Source organism: Engystomops pustulosus, chromosome 1 (genome assembly GCF_040894005.1).
Source record: "Engystomops pustulosus chromosome 1, aEngPut4.maternal, whole genome shotgun sequence".
Classification (NCBI taxonomy): domain Eukaryota; kingdom Metazoa; phylum Chordata; class Amphibia; order Anura; family Leptodactylidae; genus Engystomops; species Engystomops pustulosus.
Genome location: NC_092411.1, coordinates 271,703,422 through 271,724,514, shown reverse-complemented (window position 1 = coordinate 271,724,514; position 21,093 = coordinate 271,703,422). Strand labels below are relative to the sequence as shown.

Below are 21,093 nucleotides of genomic sequence, written 5' to 3'. Positions count from 1 at the left end.
TGCTCCATTACCGTCATAGAGCGATGACATGTACCTTATGTGGACCCCAATAGACCCCTCGTTTTCATGATCTATGGGGGTCACATCACTGAATCCCCCAACACATCAGCAGGTTAAGCCCTGTCCTATGGATAGGGCCTAACTTGTATTTGTGGGAAAACCCCTTTAACCCCTTAACGCTCTGCGCCGTAGCTCTACGAGGCAGAGAGTATAAGGAGTGTATGAAGAGGGCTCACGGGCTGAGTCCTCTTCATACAAGGTGGGGGGTTTTGCATGTTGCAGAAAACCCCCACCGCTAATAACCGCAGTCGGTCATTGTCGCCGGCAAAGTCTTTTTTACGATCGCTGTGCCCCCGAACGTCATCGGGGGCGGCGATCGTTTGCCGTGGTAGCCTCGGGTCTTCTTTTGACACGAGGCTACATGGCTTCTGCAGGTTCGTTACAATGAGCCAGAAGTATTGCAGTATATGGTAGGAGCGATCTGACCATCTAGGGTTAATGTACTGTAGATGGTCTAAGAAATAGTGGAAAAAAAAGAAAAAACAGGTTTTAAAAATAAAAAAAATTTATAAAATATTAAAAATTCTAATCACCTCCCTTTCCCTAGAACGGATATAAAACATAATAAACAGTAAAGATCACAGACATATTAGGTATCGCCGCGTCCCAAAATGGCCGATCTATCAAAATATAAAAACGGTTACGGGCGGCGGTGACCTCCGAGGCGGGAAATGGCGCCCAAATGTCCGAAATGCGACTTTTACACCTTTTTACATCACATAAAAAATGAAATTAAAAATTATCAAAATGTCGCACAGACCTCAAAATGGTAGCAATGAAAACGTCGGCTCATTTCGCCAAAAATGACCCCACCCCCAGCTCCGTGCACCGAAATATGAAAAAGTTATTAGCGTCAGAAGATGGCAAAAATTTTTTTTTTTTTTTTTTTGCACACATTCGTTTAATTTTTGAAAATGTATTAAAACACAATAAAACCTATAAATCCGGTATCACCGCGATCGCACCAAACCAAAGAATAAAGCTGAGGTGTTATTTTGAGTGCACAGTCAAAGTCGAAAAAACTGAGCCCACAAGAACGTGACATGTGCGGTTTTTTAAAAAATTTTTTCCACATTTGGAATTTTTTGCAGCTTCGCAGTACACGGCATGTTAAAATAAATAACATTACGGGAAAGTAAAATTTGTTACGCACAAAATAAGCCCTCACACAGGTCTGTACACGGAAACATGAAAAAGTTATGGATTTTTGAAGTTGGAGAGCGAGAAATGAGAGGAAAAACCCTGCGTCCTTAAGGGGTTAAGGGATTAAGTATATGGTACAATAAAAGCAGAATAGAAGGGCACTGGGGGGGTTAGGGATGGGGGCAGGGGGTCTATGGAGGAAAGTGTTTAACCCTTTAGCTGCTGCCTGCAGTCACTGTAGAGTACCTGTTATCACACTGCAGCAGCTGCACACACTCGGCTCTGCTTCATCAGACGAACTTCAGTGAGGAGCAGGAGGAGGTGGGGGCAGGGAGCCATTGATGTAGCAGTGCTGGAGAGTTCCTGCCTGCACGGAGGATGATCCCCTGGGGCTGCTGTGCAGGGGCAGTGCAGAGAATATGACACTCTGCACTGCTCCATCCATCCATGTGCCTGCAAGTGGCAGCCTGAGGACAGGGAGGGCTCTGCCTCCCAGGGGAGGGGATGGGGGGAGGTGCCGGCTCTGCAGCAGACAGCCCGGGAGCTGGAGAGGAGGAGGACGCTGTACCCCGCCCCCTGGCTTCTCTGTATCCTGAGCAGGACGGGGGCGGGACTCGGGGGCGGGACTCGGGGGGGGCGGGACTCGGGGGCGGGACAAAACGGAAAAATCCGTGAAACCGCAAAAAAACCGGGACTTTCACTTAACGGTCCGTGCAGGCGGGACAAGGGTTAAAAAACGGGACTGTCCCGCCCAAAACGGGACGGTTGGGAGGTATGCAAATGTTACCTTTTACCCACAATCCACAGAAGTAAACAGCCTTTTGCGGTTTTGCTTTGCAGCATGAGGATGGGATTTGTATAAATTCCATTCCCTTTGCAAGAATTGTAAATTTTGCGTGTACTCACCCTCAGGCCGCATTCACATGGTGTGTTTGAATTGCCGAGAGGGCAGATGCATGAAATCGGAAGCAAGCGCCATACGTTTTGCATGTAAACAATGGCAAATATGTTGGCTTCATTCCTGATAGCAAGCTGTTTAATGAAGACGCATCTGTGCCACTTGCTGCTGCATGTGAATTGTGTTACAGAACAACTTAAAAAGGGGTTGTCCGAAACGGCATCTCTGCTACGAAAACTTCGGGCGGCCTGGCATGCCCACCGTCTCCTCACCCAGCGCCTGCTTCAGGGCTGGGACATAGGAACAGGTGGGCATGCCAGGTGGGATATGTTGTCGGAGAGGGGGACGGCGGCACAGGATACTGGGAGCGTTGAGGGAGGTAAGTACAGCTTTATTTATTTTCACATTCACCTCACAACCCACCAGTACAGTTTTTATTAAGATCAGACAACCCCTTTAACGCAAAATACGTATGCACTATACAAAAGCGTATAGAAAGGAATATTTGAGTTAAAGACATCTATCAACAAGGTTCAAAACCAACACTCCCAGCACATCCTTTTCTCTATGACGACTTAAAGTGCCCCTCAAATTTACCACATGGAATAAATTTTTGGGATAACATTTTTCATGGGGTCAATGTCAGGTTATGGTGTTTATGGAAGCTTTTCATGAGGTATTATCTATATATATTTATTATATATGGGGGAACTCATGCTCTGTAATGGGGGCACTGGAACTCATAAGAAGTTATTTAAATTATCATAATGTAAATGATAAATCTATGAGTTTATTGAAATATACATTTTTTTAATTCAAGATAAAAAATACTTCAGAGTTTCAATCAACTTTATTAACATAACAGTCTGACTATGAACAATCGTTCTCGTTATAACGCCACGTGCTCCCATTCCACCAATCACCTACCGCTATAGTCTCCGGTTGCTAGGGTGGCGATCAAACACAAGGAGCGTTACCATCCACGCTGCTCTCTGGGAAATGTAGTCTTTCTTTTATGAAACCAGTGAATGGAATGGAAGCGATGTGACTGTTTAGGACTACAATACCCAGAAGTCGTTGCGCTACATTATAAACGGCTTCTGTGGTCCTCGTACCGTTCCGAGGTCTTAACTATACAACGACAAGGTAAATCAATGTGCACGGTGCACGATCATGTGATATCTGTATTCTGCTAATACTTTTGTGTGTTTGATCTGTTCCTGGGAAAGCTGGGTGGCACCTTCTTTGCAGCCTCTGTAGTCTCTGTTATATCCCTTCCAGTTCCGTGATGTAGATTTTACTATTGTCATTGCAAATCAGCAAATTGTGCAAAGTTTTCACCCGAATAACTCGTCTGGCTTACCTGTATAAATCATACAAACCAAGATCTAAAGGAAATCTATCATCAAACTCTATCATGATAAACCAGGGACATTACTCATAGAGCCAGGCACTGTGACTGTGGTAATCATCTTATATTTGTTATCCATGGCCTCCTTCCTTCTAAAATCAACTTGTAACATTATGGTAATTAGCCAGAAGGGGTCCCTCTGTGATGTAGCTTCATAGGCTGTTACACTGTCTCACCCTCCCCACTTCTCCCTCCCTCTGCCTGATGTAATCTCATGACAGCCAGCAGAGGAGGTTTCAGCACCAAGTGGAAGGGGGAAGTGCTCCTGCACAGCTACAAAGTGACAGTGTTTAGGGGCTCTGGTAAAGGAGCTTCTCGGGCTCATTAGCATAATTTTAAAAGTTAGGCCATGGATAACAAATATAAAAAGATTACCACAATCGAGGTGACTGGGTCTATGTGTAAGTGTCCCTGGTTTATCAGGATGGATTCTGATGGTAGATTTCACAAGAACATTTCCGTGATCTGTATGGGGGTCCCATCACTGAGACCCCCACTGATCAGCAAGTTAGGCCCTATCCTGCGTGTATTATCTCTGTACTGTGACATCACTGTGTGTATTATTCCTGTACTGTGACATCACTGTGTGTATTATTCCTGTACTGTGACATCACTGTGTGTATTATCCCTGTACTGTGACATCACTGTGTGTATTGTCCTTGTACTGTGACATCACTGTGTGTATTATACCTATACTGTGACATCACTGTGTGTATTATCCCTGTACTGTGACATCACTGTGTATATTATCCCTGTACTGTGACGTCACTGTGTGTATTATCCCTGTACTGTGACATCACTGTGTGTATTATCTCTGTACTGTGACATCGCTGTGTGCATTATCCCTGTACTGTGACATCACTGTGTGTATTATCCCTGTACTGTGACATCACTGTGTGTATTATCCCCTGTCCTGTGACATCACTGTGTGTATTATCTCTGTACTGTGACATCACTGTGTGTATTATCCCTGTACTGTGACATCACTGTGTGTATTATCTCTGTACTGTGACATCACTGTGTGTATTATCCCTGTACTGTGACATCACTGTGTGTATTATACATGTATTGTGACATTACTGTGTGTATTATCCCTGTACTGTGACATCACTGCATGTATTATCCCTGTACTGTGACATCACTGTGTGTATTATCCCTGTACTGTGACATTACTGTATGTATTATCCCTGTACTGTGACATCACTGTGTGTATTATCCCTGTGCTGTGACATCACTGTGTGTATTATCCCTATACTGTGACATCACTGTGTGTATTATCCCTGTACTGTGACATCACTGTGTGTATTATCCCTGTACTGTGACATCACTGTGTGCATTATCTCTGTACTGTGACATCACTGTGTGTATTATCCCTGTACTGTGACATCACTGTGTATTATATATAATACGTGTAACAATTTGACATGACACCAGTCATATATATCACTTGTCTATTCCGGGGGCCAGTAGTCAGTAGTCCATCTACACATATAGATAAGGGTCCACCTGTAAACTGATCCCTTATCACAGGGCGATGATAAAGGACCCGAGGCCACAAAATATGATTTTCAGTGGCTGTAGTATAGGATGATTACCAGCTGGGAAGACGATCCGCTGGCAGCTAACACATTAGAGCAGAGACAGACAGCGTGTGGGCAGCACGTGGGAACACTACAAGGAATAGCGAGATCAGATGTCACGTTGGTTGTCTAATGTAATGGAAACACACAGCACCAAACACAGAGACTCTACAAATAGGGTCACATCCACAGCAGGGACACAGGCAGTGCTCATGTCTATTCAAAATTATTAGACTGCGTCATAATAACATTATTATGGCTATGGTCAGAGTGCTGAAAGATTCTCTGTCTATGGTATGTTCAATGGCATTGTAAAATTGTCACAGATAATACACACCGTGATGTCACAGTACAGGGATAATACACACCGTGATGTCACAGTACAGGGATAATACACACCGTGATGTCACAGTACAGAGATAATACACACAGCGATGTCACAGTACAGAGATAATACACACCGTGATGTCACAGTACAGAGATAATACACACCGTGATGTCACAGTACAGGGATAATACAGTGATGTCACAGTACAGAGATAATACACACAGCGATGACATATTACAGGGATAATACACACAGTGATGTCACAGTACAGGGATAATACAAACGGTGATGTCACAGTATAGGTATAATACACACAATGATGTCACAGTACAGGGATAATACAAACGGTGATATCACAGTACAGGGATAATAGACACAGTGATGTCACAGTACAGGGATAATTCACACAGAAATGTAACAGTAAAAGGATAATTCCCACAGGAAGGTCACAGTACAGAGATAATACACACAGTGATGTCACAGTACAGCTATAATGCACACAGTAATGTGAATTACAGGGATAACACACAGTGATGTCACAGTACAGGGATAATACACACAGTGATATCACAGTACAGGGATAATGCACACAGTGATGTCACAGTACAGGGATAATACACACAGTGATGTCACAGTACAGGGATAATACACACAGTGATATCACAGTACAGGGATAATACACACAGTGATGTCACAGTACAGAGATAATACACACAGTGATGTCACAGTACAGGGATAATACACACAGTGATGTCACAGTACAGAGTTAATATACACAGTGATGTCACAGTACAGGGATAATACACACCGCGATGTCACAGTACAGAGATAATACACACCGTGATGTCACAGTACAGGGATAACACAGTGATGTCACAGTACAGAGATAATACACACAGCGATGACATATTACAGGGATAATACACACAGTGATGTCACAGTACAGGGATAATACAAACGGTGATGTCACAGTACAGAGATAATACACACAGTGATGTCACAGTACAGGGATAATACAAACGGTGATATCACTGTACAGGGATAATTCACACAGAAATGTAACAGTAAAAGGATAATTCCCACAGGAAGGTCACAGTACAGAGATAATACACACAGTGATGTCACAGTACAGCTATAATGCACACAGTAATGTGAATTACAGGGATAACACACAGTGATGTCACAGTACAGGGATAATACACACAGTGATGTCACAGTGCAGGGATAATACACACAGTGATGTCACAGTACAGGGATAATACACACAGTGATATCACAGTACAGGCATACTACACACAGTGATGTCACCATACAGGAATAATACAAACAGTAAGGTCACAGTACAGTGATACTGCAAAGTGATGTCAAATTACTGAGATAACACACACAGTGATGTGTTATTTATATTTACCAGAAATGAGTATACTGCACACATAACTATATACCAGCAATGCATATACTGCACACATAAATATATACCAGCAATGTGTATGCTGTATACATTAACATATACCAGCAATGAATATATTGCACACATAAATATATACCAGCAATAAATATAATGGACATTTGAATGTTTACACCAAATGAATATACTAGACACATACCTGCAGTGACTATGCAGCACAAATAAATGTATATCAGCAATGAATAAACAGCAAATTGTTATTCAAAATATACTGTAGATACATAGACACCATAGATATATATGGTAGGTGGGGGGGGGGGCTATGGTGCATCACACATATACTGGGCTCCATCATGTCTCCAATGTGGCCTGTATATTGTGCCAATCTTGCTTTGAACATATGAAGCCCGAGTCATATCACAACCCAAGGCTGATAAGATGATGGAATCTCTTCACGAGTTGAATGCGGTCATTTACCTGCACTTTGTAATTCTGTCATCATCAATAGAAAACAAAGCAAATAAGTCAATCAATTCAGCAGCATAAAGCAGTAACGCAGGTCACATGGACCCATCGCGTGTTATTGCAGGTCCTGTGCCATTACTCACCTGCACCCCCCCCTTCTGCCGCTTCATTAACCGCAATCCAATATTCTCAGGCAAAGTACGTGAAAACGTCAGCCCGGATCAACGAGCGTGACAGTCATCATAGGTTAGGATGGCTATAAATACTGCGGACAGGGATGGATGGCGCGGAATTAGACTCTAGAGAAGAATATGCTCAAATAAAGTGTAAAAGTCTAAAAAACGCAAATTCTGCATAAATATTATACATTTACTCAGGGGGCAAATAAAGGAACAAGATTCGAACAAATAAATTTAGTTTAGGAATATTCTGGAATTAACGGGTCTGATTTCTTCTTGGCTACTTTTGTTTAGAAGGACATAGGAAGGTTTGGCGCTGATTACTAATCCAGTGGAAAATGCATTCATATTCCAGTAATGTAGCTGGACTAAGTGTCCTCACACTTCAATGCTCTTATTTCTCTGCATTGAACTGCTACACAGTCCCTCCCCTCTACTCTGAGCGACTGCTGTACCTTTCCGCTAGAAGCCTGCTAGAGCTTTTACCCAGCATATCTTACAACACAGCAGTGACTCATAGCCCCAGTATGCCACAAGTCCAGCTACATTCCTGAAATATAACAACATTGCCTTTTAGAGCAAAACCCCGGGTGTGTTTGAGGCCACGCAGTTACACGCGCAGTTTACACTCACTAAATATAACATTCACTGGATTGTTTTCCTGACAGGGATAAAGTAACTCAAATATTATTCTAATGGCTGTAATTATGTTATTATAGCACAAAGTGTGAAGACGTTATAGTAAAGTGTCCTGCGTCACAACTTAATAAAAAAACAGCGTCTAATTGCGCTTCCCCAGTGTTTTAACCTCACGGTTACATATCAGACTTGTATATTCACAGATGACTCACTATGGCAGATGCATCACCCTGACAGTCCAGCTCCTTAACAAGTACAATCCACATCATCAGAGCCTAGAACATTTTCTAGAAGAGTCTACAGATGAATTGCAGGTAAGTGAAGGTACACGATTCGCCCTGAATCTTTCCCATACAGGAGGGGGAATAAGATGCCACCAGACACCCCTGGTGGTGGACAGTCTCCCTCCACAACATAGGATTGGTTGGACATGTTGAAATTTAACATGGCCAATCCTTCTTTCCCATATGTATTATCTTGGTGGAGTCATTCCATCCCCATACATAAATTTTACTAAAATTCATCCAACATGTTTGCCCACATTTACCCCCTGGTCTCCACTGTACTGCACTTCCAAGAGGAGCAGGGAATCAGGGAGACCAGGAGCTGCAGGGAATCATGGAGACTAGGAGCAGCGGGGAATCAGGGAGACCAGGAGCAGCGGGGAATCAGGGACACCAGGAGCAGCGGGGAATCAGGGACACCAGGAGCAGCGGGGAATCAGGGACACCAGGAGCAGCGGGGAATCAGGGACACCAGGAGCAGCGGGGAATCAGGGAGACCAGGAGCAGTGGGGAATTAGGAAAACCAGGAGCAGCAGGGAATCAGGGAGACCAGGAGCAGCAGGGAATCAAGGACACCAAGAGGAGCAGAGAATCAGGATTACGAAAAGTGGCAGGGAAATAAGTGAGACCAGGAGCAGGGAGGAATTGGAGAGACCAGGAGGAGCGTGGAAACAGGGAGACCTGAAGCAGGGGGGAATCAGGGAAACCATGAACAGGGGGGAATCAGGGAGACCTGAAGGAGCGGGGACTCATGGAGACTAGCAGCAGCGAATCAGGGAGACCAGTAAGAGCAAGGAATCATGGATCAACTGTAAAAATTATGCTACTGAGTCAAAAGGACTCTGGGGAGCATTAGCAGAGCCCCTCCCTTCAGAAGTTTCATGGACTATTACACTGTGCAGAAATTACATCAGGCAGAGGGAGGGGAGACTGTGTAACAACCTGCGAAGCTACATCACGGAGGGGCTATGGTAACACTCCACCCCCCAGAATCCACCTGGCTCATTAGCAGTAAAGTTGAGTTTATAAGGAAGGAGGCCATGGATAACAAATATAAGACGGTTACCACAGTCACGGTGCCTGGATCTATGAGTAATGTCCCTGGCTTATTATAATGGATTTTGATGGTAGATTTCCTTTAAAGCTTCAGTTTCATATAGGAGGAGGTCCAACACCCAGCACCCCCACAGATCAGTAACTGATAAACAGAGAGACAGCGCCATTCCCTGTGTAGTGGCTGAATCTCGTCTGCAGCTTAGCTCTGATTCAAATGAATGGGAATGGATATGCAGTAACCTGGTCTGACCACAACACGGAGAACGGGGCTGTCTTGTTCTATTCTCTGTTTATCAGCTGATGCTAGGTGTGGGACTCTTACCAATCTTTGGATATGATCTCAGTATTTTCTAGGCTGGAAATGCCCTTAAAGTCCTTTCAGAGTCACTGTGAGTGGCCCCCTATAGATGTTCAGGTCGGGAGCCCCCTGACCCCTGGTTTCTAGCCGTATTATACTACAGTCTAATTGCTCCTGCGAGACATCTTAATCATTTTCCAGTAGATTCTCTGTTCGTCTGCCAGCGCTGGAGTGACATCCATAATGAGTCATTTAATTGTGCACTTGAAGGCCGCGCTTCGCCTCGCTTACAGAGCGCTGCAGAGTTGGAGATCTGATATTAGAATGTCAAACAGATGTAATTTGGAATCATAAATCTGTCACTGGCGAATCCAGGAATATAATTGAAATCCTGACGGAAACATCTGAATCATCCGCAGTCCCTGAAACTCCGAGAATTTCTTTGTCTGGTGACAGATGTTTCCTCCACGTCCTGAGAAGTGAGTTAGGAACGCGGCTGGATGTGACGTACCGCTGCCTACAATGTGACATTACTGCTTATGGGATTAGTCAGTGATTTACACGTGGAACATCTACCCTGCAGAGGAAGGCCGCGTTCAAACAGGTGTCAATCATCCACAGCGGATTACGGACTGCGATCTTTAGACTTTTGCTGTAGTTTTTGCATGTGCACAGTCCATTAAAAAATCTCCAGTTGGGTTTCATAGACTGACTACATTGTCATAAATGATGCAGGGAGTCCCGGCAGAGCAGGAGTGCAATACTGTGACCATGATTACTGCAGAGAAGCTGGGACTCCTTACATCAAATATTACTATGATGTACAGAGTCCCATCCTCAGAACAGCGGTCGGTCCAATGGCGATGGCTGAATATCACAGACCGATATATGAGGCAAGGAGTCCCTGTAAAGCAGCAGCACAGAACTGTGATCATGATAACAGTGGGGATGAAGAGATAAATATATCATATATCACTATAAAGCACAGAGTCTCGTCCTTGGCACTGTGGTCAGTCACTGAAATGCAGTGGCTAGATATTTTGGACTGACCACACACTTACATATGATGCAAGGATTCCCTGCAAAGCAGCAGCACCCTACTGTGACCATGATTACAGAGGGGAAGCAGGGACTCCTTGGATTAGATATGTGCACACATCCTCAGAACTGTGTTCAGTTTGTGAATAGCGATGGCTGAATATCAGAGACCTACAGCATAGTGATATTTGATGCAAGGAGTCCCTGCAAAGCAGCAGCACCATACTGTGAGCATGATTATAGCTGGGAAGAAGGGATTCCTTACATCCATTTTTCATGGACCGACCATTGTTGTGTGCTCCGGCCTCAAGCTCAGGTCCTAAGATCTGTAACACCCATTAAGTAAAAAGTAAATCCCAGTTGTCCGTCACCTTTACTCACAATGATGATGCTCAAAGAATTTGCTGGAGCTCTGCAACCTGTAACCAAAAATCGAGCACTTAAGGATTTGTTGTGTTGTCTTTTCATCATGTTAAAGAGGTTTTCCTGACTTAGAGAAGCAAAAAATGTATAAAATAAAAGAGCAATGATACTCACCCTCCTCTGGTGTCAGTGGTGCGGCCCTGTCCCTCTATTTACAGTCCGGTCCAGACTCAAACATGCAGAAATTTAGCCGAGATGTCGCCATTTTTGCTCACATGATCTCCAAGGTCAGTGATTGGTCGTTGCAGTCATAGGAAGCACGACACTTCCGATCCAGCTGAACGTCTCACTGTGGTTTGCCATAACGTTGCACAGGCCGAGTATCTAGAAAAATCTCTCTTGAAATCACCAACACATGTTAAATTTTTTTTTTTTCCCATGCGGAGGCTTTAACGGGATATGTTGCCAGATAATCCATTGCTATTTGAAGATTGTCAGCACTAGGTGGCGCTGTTTGTTGCCTTCCCTATGAATAGAATGACAGAACTAAGTGAAGACTGACTCACAGCAATAGTGTGGCAGCCTAAATCTTTCACTATCTACAGAATTAGGTGTCCCTAATTATTGCAAGTTCATTTGCATACATGCATAATCCAAATGATTTTGCCATTGCAATTGATCTACGTGTTTTATTCCTTCTAGTATCTAAACAATGAAGAAGAACAATTTGTGCTTGATATTCTTGCTGGATGTGTCCAGTACAAAAATCTACTGGATGTTGTGGTCCAAGCTTTCTATGTCCGGGATGGGAGGCAATATCTGCTGTCAGAGCGCTGCTTGTACTCTGGTAGGTAATGTGTTGGTCGCCATGTTTAGAAATAAAAAGTCGTTAATGATAGGCGTGAAAGGGTTAACACTAATTGTTAGTTTCAGAAATAAGAAAGTTATAGTTTTTTACTCTTATATCTATACACTTGTTTATAGCTCAAGGTCTGTAGTCTGGTATTACTACTACTAATATTATTATTATTATTTATTGCTGTTTTAATTCTTTTCTTTTGCAGTGATAACTTATATTGTCACATTTAAGCTGGAAGATTTTGGTCTTCAGACCCTAGGTAGAATCATCAGAGGCCAAGATTTTACCAAGATGGGCAAGGTATTATCTGTATATGCCCCCTACAGGGGTAACACAATTTCTCAAATGGTAAACATTTCTAGAGGAGAAAATATTTAGCTTGGTTTGGTAGAAGACACCATGGATTAACCAGTTGTCAGTGTTGTCATACATTTACCAGAGGAATAACAGAGTGACTGTACATTTAGTCATTTGCTCCTACAAAAATTTTTGTTTTGTTTAAAGGAAATCTACCATCAATATCCATCCTGATAACCCAGGGATACTTACTCTTAGATCCAGGCACCGTGACTGTGGAAATATTCTTATGTCTGTTATCCACGGCCTCCTTCCTTCCTAAAACTATTCTAATGAGTCTGAAGAGCTCCTGTTAACTGAGACCCTCTATGCTGCAGCTTCACAGACTGTTACTCTGTCTGCCCCTCTGTGCCTGCTTTGCACTTCCCCCTCCCTCTACCTGCTGTAATTTCACTGAAGCACAGGAAGTTTCAGCACACAATGGAATGGGTTAAGTGCTCCTGTACAGGGTAACAGCATGTGAAGCCACAGCCCAGAGGGGCTTTGGCAACACCCCTTGGAGGCCTTCTTCCTCATTAGCATAATCTGAAAAGTTGATTTTAGAAGGACAGAAACCACTAATAACAAGTATAAGAAGATTACCAGAGTCACGGTGCCTGGATCTATGAGTAAGTACTTCATTTTGATGGTAGATTTCCTTTAAGAAGCTTACCCCTGGTGGCACTGATTGTCACGAATCAGTGTTACTCACTCCCACTGACTGTAGTGCACTCCTGACTATGTCAGATACAAGCTCGTGATGTGAGTTCCCATGGAGTTGTTGATGTGCTGGATTGTTTAAATTGCACTCGATGAGATGTAGAAACAGATCGAGCTCCCCCAGACGTTACCGCAGTAATGGGGGAAAGCTGGGTGCACCAGGTGGGATGCGAACCCACTCACCAGTGACATCACACCTAGCGCCACAATCTCTACACTAATGAACATATGCATCTCACAAATTAGCCGCCTATAATTAGATTCCTCCGCCACTCTGAAATTCTCATTTGCTACCGAAATAGCTGTCATCTGCCAGAAACCGAGCGTCTTTACGTCAGCTACGAGAAATCCACAGCCCTATGGAAACATATATGTGCCTGCAATTTATATGTGCACGGGTATGAGGAATGGGAAGGACACAATCACATTCTCTATATATTGTTTTTTTATTATTATTTATTCAATGTATTCGTGCACACTGCTGTTTTTCGTGCAACATCCGCAACAATTTTTTGAAGCAGGTCCTATTCCTGCCCGTATTTGTGGCCAGTGCCTTCCCATAGAATGGAGTTGTGAAAAGTATTGATTGCTAGACAATGCTCAATGCACAAGACGTGATTTAGCCGCAGCTAGCTCACTGCTACCATAGACGTGCCCTACCGCAAAATATTAGAACATGTCCTATTGCTGCCCTGATTAGCGTCATAGCTCTTCAGCTCCCTGTAAAGAGGGCAGGGGTCTGCAGTGCTTTTTGTCCCCTGCTTGCACCCTGCTGCCTGAGGCTTGCTCACCCTGTCATGCAGGGGTTAACAGTGTCTGGTCTAGTGGCCATATCTGGTGCCTGCACCACCTCCGAGCTGCCACCACAAGCCTCATCACTGCCACTGGGACTCCTTATGCCTGAGCCCCGGCTACTTCGGTAAAGATGACTTCATCTCCACGCCTGGCGACTGAAACCTTCTCCTTGGGGCCTGCTACCACTCCAGCCTCCACTCCGCATGGCCATCACTGATCTCTGCTAACTGAACTCGCCCCCTACCCGTGTTTGAACTATTGCAGGACCTGACAATTCTGGGTTTCCTAAGGTCACTTGGGGTTATCCCGCCTGCCCTCCCTGTTCTAACCTGTGTCGTCTTCTCAGCTGGGGTGCCAGTCTGCTAATCTGTGTGGTCTGCTGCAGAAGATATTCCCCCTTCCTCTGCTACACGTGTTGGTCTCCCTTGCCCTTTCAACAACTACTCATTGTGCCTGGTCACAAAGCGCAGAAGTGGCAGAGAAACTGGAACGCTTTAAGAGACCTAAAGAACCTGCTTCCATCCCCATGAACCTGCAGGTGGGTCTCCTATACAATACCCGGCTCCTAATTTAAAGACACAGAAAGTTCTGCCAGAAATTAGGTTAAAGTGGACATTGCTCTCATGAGCCAAGATGTCCATCGCACCAGGGACAGTGTCACTGATGTTGAATGCCGTGTCAGCGACCTGGAGGACCACCAAATTCCCTTGGCAAATACCCTGCAGGAAGCGACGGCTCGATTGGAGAGGTTACCCCATGTAAAAATCTAATAATAGATATTGTCTATTGTTCTGTGTATTGTTAAATGTAATTTGATACAAATAACTACACTTGGTGTCAAAGTGATTATTCCCAAAATACGTCACTCGGTGGACACCAGAAGGACTCGATGACACTTATAAAAAGTCTCCTTTATTGCCGTCATCCAGGTTGCAGAATACAGGATACAAGATACTTGCACAGGTTATCAGTCACGTGTCCATGTGTCACGGGTGGTCCCGCGACCCACATCGCGGGTCGCGGGCTCACCCGTGCCGCCCTGCCGCCGCCAGCGCATCTCACCCGTCCCGGCTCCTGGCTCGCTCCCCTCTGCTGTGCGCGCGCGTCCCCGACTGCTAGGGCGCGCCCGGCACCTTCTCCAAATTTAAAGGCCCAGCGCGCCATTAATTGGCGCTGGCCATATTGCCCAATTCTTCATAAGCCTGCCTCTTCCTGTTACCCTTGCCGGATCTTTGTGCCTCATAGCTTTAGAGAAAGCTTCCTAGCGATTATTCCTGCGTTCCTGTGTATTCCTGCGTTCCTGTGTATTCCCACTCCTGTGTCCTGTGTTACCCCAGTTCCTCCGTGTTGCTGTGTTCCCGTTCTCACCTGCCTGGACCTCCTGTTGCTGACCCCGGACTTGGACCTGACGTTGCATCTCTTCCGCCTGCCCTGACCCTGTGCCTGGACCTGTCTACGAGATTGTCATCCGCTAAGGTACCTCGACCTCGGCTGCCACCGTGGGCTAGTCACACCTGGGAACGACCTAGTGGTATCCTGCCGCAGCAAGTCCAACCCGCTTTGCGGCGGGCTCTGGTGAATACCAGGTGCCGCTAAGCTCCGGTTCCGGGTGTTGGCTAGTTACATCTCCCGCGGTGGTCCAGAGGATCCACTTATCCTAACACCATGTCAGTCAGTGTATTAGTGAGAGTGTGTTCTGGAGATGGCTGGGAGGCTTCCATCTTTTCCCGTTGCTCTTCATATATCATGGTACACCTGTTGTGTCTTCTCCATTTGTCGTCCGAGATGTGAGAGTTTCAGTAGTGAGAGAGAAGTCCAGCTGTCCTATCTGTCGTAGCTTCGATGTAACAGCCTCTCGGTACCAGCCCTCGGTATCAGCCCCATGACACTGTCCGTCTGTCATATATAGCCCTAGTAGAGGTGTGTCTTGTAATGTTGGACGTTCTGTGTCCCTATATATGGTATTCATATATATTTAGGCTGGATGTAATGTACATCCCTACTTGTGTATGTCACAGCTCGTGTACAGCTCGTGTACAGCTCGTGTATGGCTTCATGTTAAAAGTGAATATTGTGATTAATAATTATTTAACACCCCAACACATTGAGGAACAGGAAAACCGCCTATGCAGGTGCCACCTCCGCTTCGTTGGTCTGCCTGAGCGCACTGAGTGGTGCAACCCTGTTACCTTCCTCGAGAACCTGCTCATTTCCACCAACGGCTAAGACAGCTTCTCATCTTCCTTTACCTCAGAACGGGCCGACCGCTTACTCCCTTTTCCACCTCCACCTGGTGCACCACCTCACACGTTCTTCACCAATTTCTTAAACTATTGGGATCAGGATATGCCATCCTTAGACTTTCTATATAAAGGGGAAATATGAAGGTAGCAAATGTCGGTGTTATGATATTTCTGGACTTTTTCAGTGTTCTCCAGAAAAATATGTGCAAGAAGTGTCTGAGTGAAGCTAACCTTAAGTATGCTACAATCTAGTGCCGTTAGAGCCGCATTGTGGATGGCAGCCAAGATCGTTTCTTCGATTCCCTTGAAGAAGCCTCGATTTGGCAAATTCTGCCCTGGATTCCCTTACTCTAAGTGCTGTGAGACCTCGGATACTTTCCTACGTCTACTGTAGTCCTGCCCTTTGGTTAGGGCTTTCTGGGAGCAGGTCCGAAAATTCCTGTTTGATAGGATGGGTCTATAACATTTTCTGAGGGTCCTAAGCTATGTCTCCTTGTTGTGGACCCGGAACTAGTCCAGTCTACCTCAAAACAAGCTTTTACTACCGAAACACTGTACTCTGCCAGGAAAACAATGGCTAGGTTCTGCATGTCCTCCCACTCTCCGACCCTTCGCGACTGGATTAAATCAATGCTCTCAACAATGGTTCACAATGGTCTCCCTTTCAACAACGAGATATATATATATCCACAAGAACAAAGAAAAGAAATTCCACACCCCCTGGAACAAATGGCTTGAATCACCATTTACACCGTGTCCCTCAGATTCCCTAGCTGCATGGCTGATAGTTGGTCTTAATAATAACAATTCCTTTATTTATATAGCGCACAAAGATTGCACAGCGCTGCACAGAGTTTGTTAGATCAGTCCCTGTCCCAAATGGGGCTCACAATCTAATTAACCTACCAGTATGTTTTGGAGTGTGGGAGGAAACTGGAGGATCCAGAGGAAACCCACGCAAACACAGAGAGAAGATACAAACTCTTTGCAAATGTTGACCCTGGGACTTGAACCCAGATTCCCAGCGCTGAAAGGCTGTATTGCTAACCACTAAGCCACTGTTCTTTGTTACCCCTGATGCTTGATACAGGGGTAGAGGTTGGCCTTGGGGAAGTGGGGGGCTACAGGTGCGTTTTTTAGATTGCAGCATACCTGTACTTAGAATCCCACACATTATACTGAATTCCAGCACTCCCTGCTTGTTCAGTGCCTGCATAGAGAATGATTTACAAGCTTACCAGGCTTTATAACTGATAACATTAGGTAAGCTGAGCATGAGAAGGCTCATTATCACAGTTTTGACGAATGCAATAGAAACCAGCAGAATTGTGAATGCAGCTCTGCAACATAATACAGACTGCGACTCTGGATCAAGATAGTTTATCTTATGTACTTACAGGGTATATGTGTCATTTGTAAAGTTTATCTAGACTCCGGTCACATGATACTTTCCAACGATGTCAGTGGATATCCTTCTAGAGGCGGCCATACTAATGAGCGCGTCTTCTCAGTTTCTTAGGTTTGTCTTTAACGTTCTGAACTTGAACACGTGGATAAAAGATGAATGGAGTCAGATATACGATTCAAATTATGTGAAGGAAAACTGGATTAATCCATTGCTCAAGTGAGTGCAAATGTATAAAATGTATATGTAGCCTTATACACACTAACATATACACTCACCGGCCACTTTATTAGGTACACCTGTCCAACTGCTCGTTAACACTTAATTTCTAATCAGCCAATCACATGGCGGCAACTCAGTGCATTTAGGCATGTAGACATGGACAAGACAATCTCCTGCAGTTCTCCCGAGCATCAGTATGGGGAAGAAAGGTGATTTGAGGCCTTTGAACGTGGCATGGTTGTTGGTGCCAGAAAGGCTGGTCTGAGTATTTCAGAAACTGCTGATCTACTGGGATTTTCACGCACAACCATCTCTAGGGTTTACAGAGAATGGTCCGAAAAAGAAAAAACATCCAGTGAGCGGCAGCTCTGTGGGCGGAAATGCCTTGTTGATGCCAGAGGTCAGAGGAGAATGGGCAGACTGGTTCGAGCTGATAGAAAGACAACAGTGACTCAAATCGCCACCCGCTACAACCAAGGTAGACAGAAGAGCATCTCTGAACGCACAGTACGTCGAACTTTGAGGCAGATGGGCTGATGAGTCTCGATTTCTGCTGCGACATTCGGTTGGTAGGGTCAGAATTTGGCGTCAACAACATGAAAGCATGGATCCATCCTGCCTTGTATCAACGGTTCAGGCTGCTGGTGGTGGTGTCATGGTGTGGGGAATATTTTCTTGGCACTCTTTGGGCCCCGTGGTACAACGGCACAGCCTACCTGAGTATTGTTGCTGCCCATGTCCATCCCTTTATGAGCACAATGTACCCTGTAACATCTGATGGCTACTTTCAGCAGGATAATGCGCCATGTCATAAAGCTGGAATCATCTCAGACTGGTTTCTTGAACATGACAATGAGGTCACTGGACACAAATGTCCTCCACAGTCACCAGATCTCAATCCAATAGAGCATCTTTGGGATGTGGTGGAACGGGAGATTCGCATCATGGATGTGCAGCCGACAAATCTGCGGCAACTGTGTGATGCCATCATGTCAATATGGACCAAAATCTCTGAGGAGCTTCCAGCACCTTGTTGAATCTATGCCACGAAGAATTGAGGCAGTTCTGAAGGTAAAAGGGGGTCCAACCCATTACTAGCATGGTGTACCTAATAAAGTGGCCGGTGAGTGTATGTGTAAATATATATTTGTCACTGTAAATGAAGATCATGAAGTTCGCTTTTGTTTTCCCTACAGCGCCACATCCTCTGCAGGCTGAGTCTGGTATTGCAGGCAACTGCAACTATGCGCCCAGTGTTTGCATGGATCTTTAGGATAGATCTTTAATATCAGATTGGTTGGGTCCAGCATCCAACAGCTCCCAGATCAGATCTTCAACTGGAACTTTATGATGAAGACAAATGTTAGTGTTTCTATAACGAAAAGTTTCACAATGTTCCATTATGCTTTGTGTATCAATTCATTAGATATCTGCTTGCTGTCATTTTATAAAAAAAAGCTTCATTGTTTACTTCATGTGGATAAACACCGGTCCCTGGTCATGTGATGTCACACAGGTGCATGGCTTATTATATCCCTCGTCATGTGATGTCACACAGGTGCACAGCTTATTATATCCCTTGTCATGTGATGTCACAAAGGTGCACGGCTCGTTATATCCCTGGTCATGTGATGTCACAAAGGTGCACGGCTCGTTATATCCCTGGTCATGTGATGTCACACAAGTGCACGGCTCGTTATATCCCTGGTCATGTGATGTCACAAAGGTGCACGGCTCGTTATATCCCTGGTCATGTGATGTCACAAAGGTGCACGGCTCGTTATATCCCTGGTCATGTGATGTCACACAAGTGCACGGCTCGTAATATCCCTGGTCATGTGATGTCACAAAGGTGCACGGCTCGTTATATCCCTGGTCATGTGATGTCACAAAGGTGCACGGCTTGTTATATCACAGAAAGTAATCAGAGCTGTGTGTTATGATGAGCCGTTCACCTGTGTGACATCACATGACCAGGGACATAACGAACCGTGCACCTGTGTGCCATCACATGATCAGGGATATAAAGAGCCGTGCACCTGTGTGACATCACATGACCTGGGATATAACGAGCCATGCACCTGTTTGACATCACATGACCAGGGATATAATGAACTGTGCACCTGTGTCACATTATAGGGGGTAGAGAGTGGCAAGGAAGGACAGGGAGAGAGCGCTAATAGTGTAACACCTTTTTTGAAAATAGTCACAGTGTATGAGAGAAAATGTGCTCACCGTGTGTGGTTGTGCTGAGGGTAGGCACAACACTACGTTCAGATTTTGCAGGTGCTGGCTTCAGATAGAGATCTCCTGTCTGTCGTTTGCCAAAAACGATACAGGAAATATAGTGGGTATTTAGAGAAGGTGGTCTAATCGAATGGCGCACTCTGATGCCACTAGTCTAATGCCTCCGGAAGTCCGCCATTACCTGTGGCATCAGAGTGTGCCATTCGATTAGACCACCTTCTCTAAATACACATTATATGACTAGGGATATAACAAGCTGTGCACCCGTGTAGCATCACATGACCAGGGATATAACAAGCTGTGCACCCGTGTAGCATCACATGACCAGGGATATAACGAGCCGTGCACCTGTGTGACATAACATGACCAGGGATATTACGAGCCATGCACTTGTGTGACATCACATGACCAGCGATATAACAAGCTGTGCACCTGTGTAACATCACATGACCACGGATATAATGAGCCGTGCACTTGTGTGACATCACATGACCAGGGATATAACGTACCTTGCACATGTGTCACATTACATGACTAGGGATATAGCAAGTTGTGCACCTGTGACATCCCATGACTGGGTATATATACGAGCCGTGTACCTGTGTGATATCACATGACCTGGGATGTAACAAGCCATGCACCTGTGTGACATCACATGACCAGGGATATAATGAACTGTGCACCTGTGTCACATTACATGACTAGGGATATAACAAGCTGTGCACCTGTGTACCATCACATGACCAGGGATATAACGAGCTGTGCACCTGTGTGACATCACATGACCAGGGATATAACAAGTTGTGCACCTGTGTGACATCACATGACCAGCGATATAACAAGTTGTGCACCTGTGTGACATCACATGACCAGGGATATAACAAGTTGTGCACCTGTGTGACATCACATGACCAGGGATATAAAAAGTTGTGCACTTGTGTGACATCACATGACTAGGGATATAACAAGCTGTGCACCTGTGAGACATCACATGACCAGGGATATAAGGAGCTGTCCACCTGTATGACATCACATGACCAGGGATTTAAGGAGCTGTGCACCTATGTCACATTACATGACTCTATAACAAGTTGTGCACCTGTGTGACATCACATG

The 21,093-nt window shown here is 44.9% G+C and overlaps 1 protein-coding gene across 1 annotated transcript in view; it reads left to right on the top strand.

Annotated features, from left to right (window-relative positions):
• The first annotated feature begins 3,030 nt into the window (after nt 1–3,030).
• Nucleotides 3,031–21,093, top strand: part of CFAP99 (cilia and flagella associated protein 99) — a 60,458-nt gene continuing 42,395 nt past the window's right edge. The window contains exons 1-5 of the mRNA XM_072126194.1: nt 3,031–3,247; nt 8,315–8,425; nt 11,853–11,997; nt 12,215–12,309; nt 17,615–17,727. Coding sequence (XP_071982295.1) covers nt 8,315–8,425; nt 11,853–11,997; nt 12,215–12,309; nt 17,615–17,727 — 464 coding nt within the window. The 5' untranslated portion in view covers nt 3,031–3,247. The remainder of the gene's footprint in view (nt 3,248–8,314; nt 8,426–11,852; nt 11,998–12,214; nt 12,310–17,614; nt 17,728–21,093) is intronic.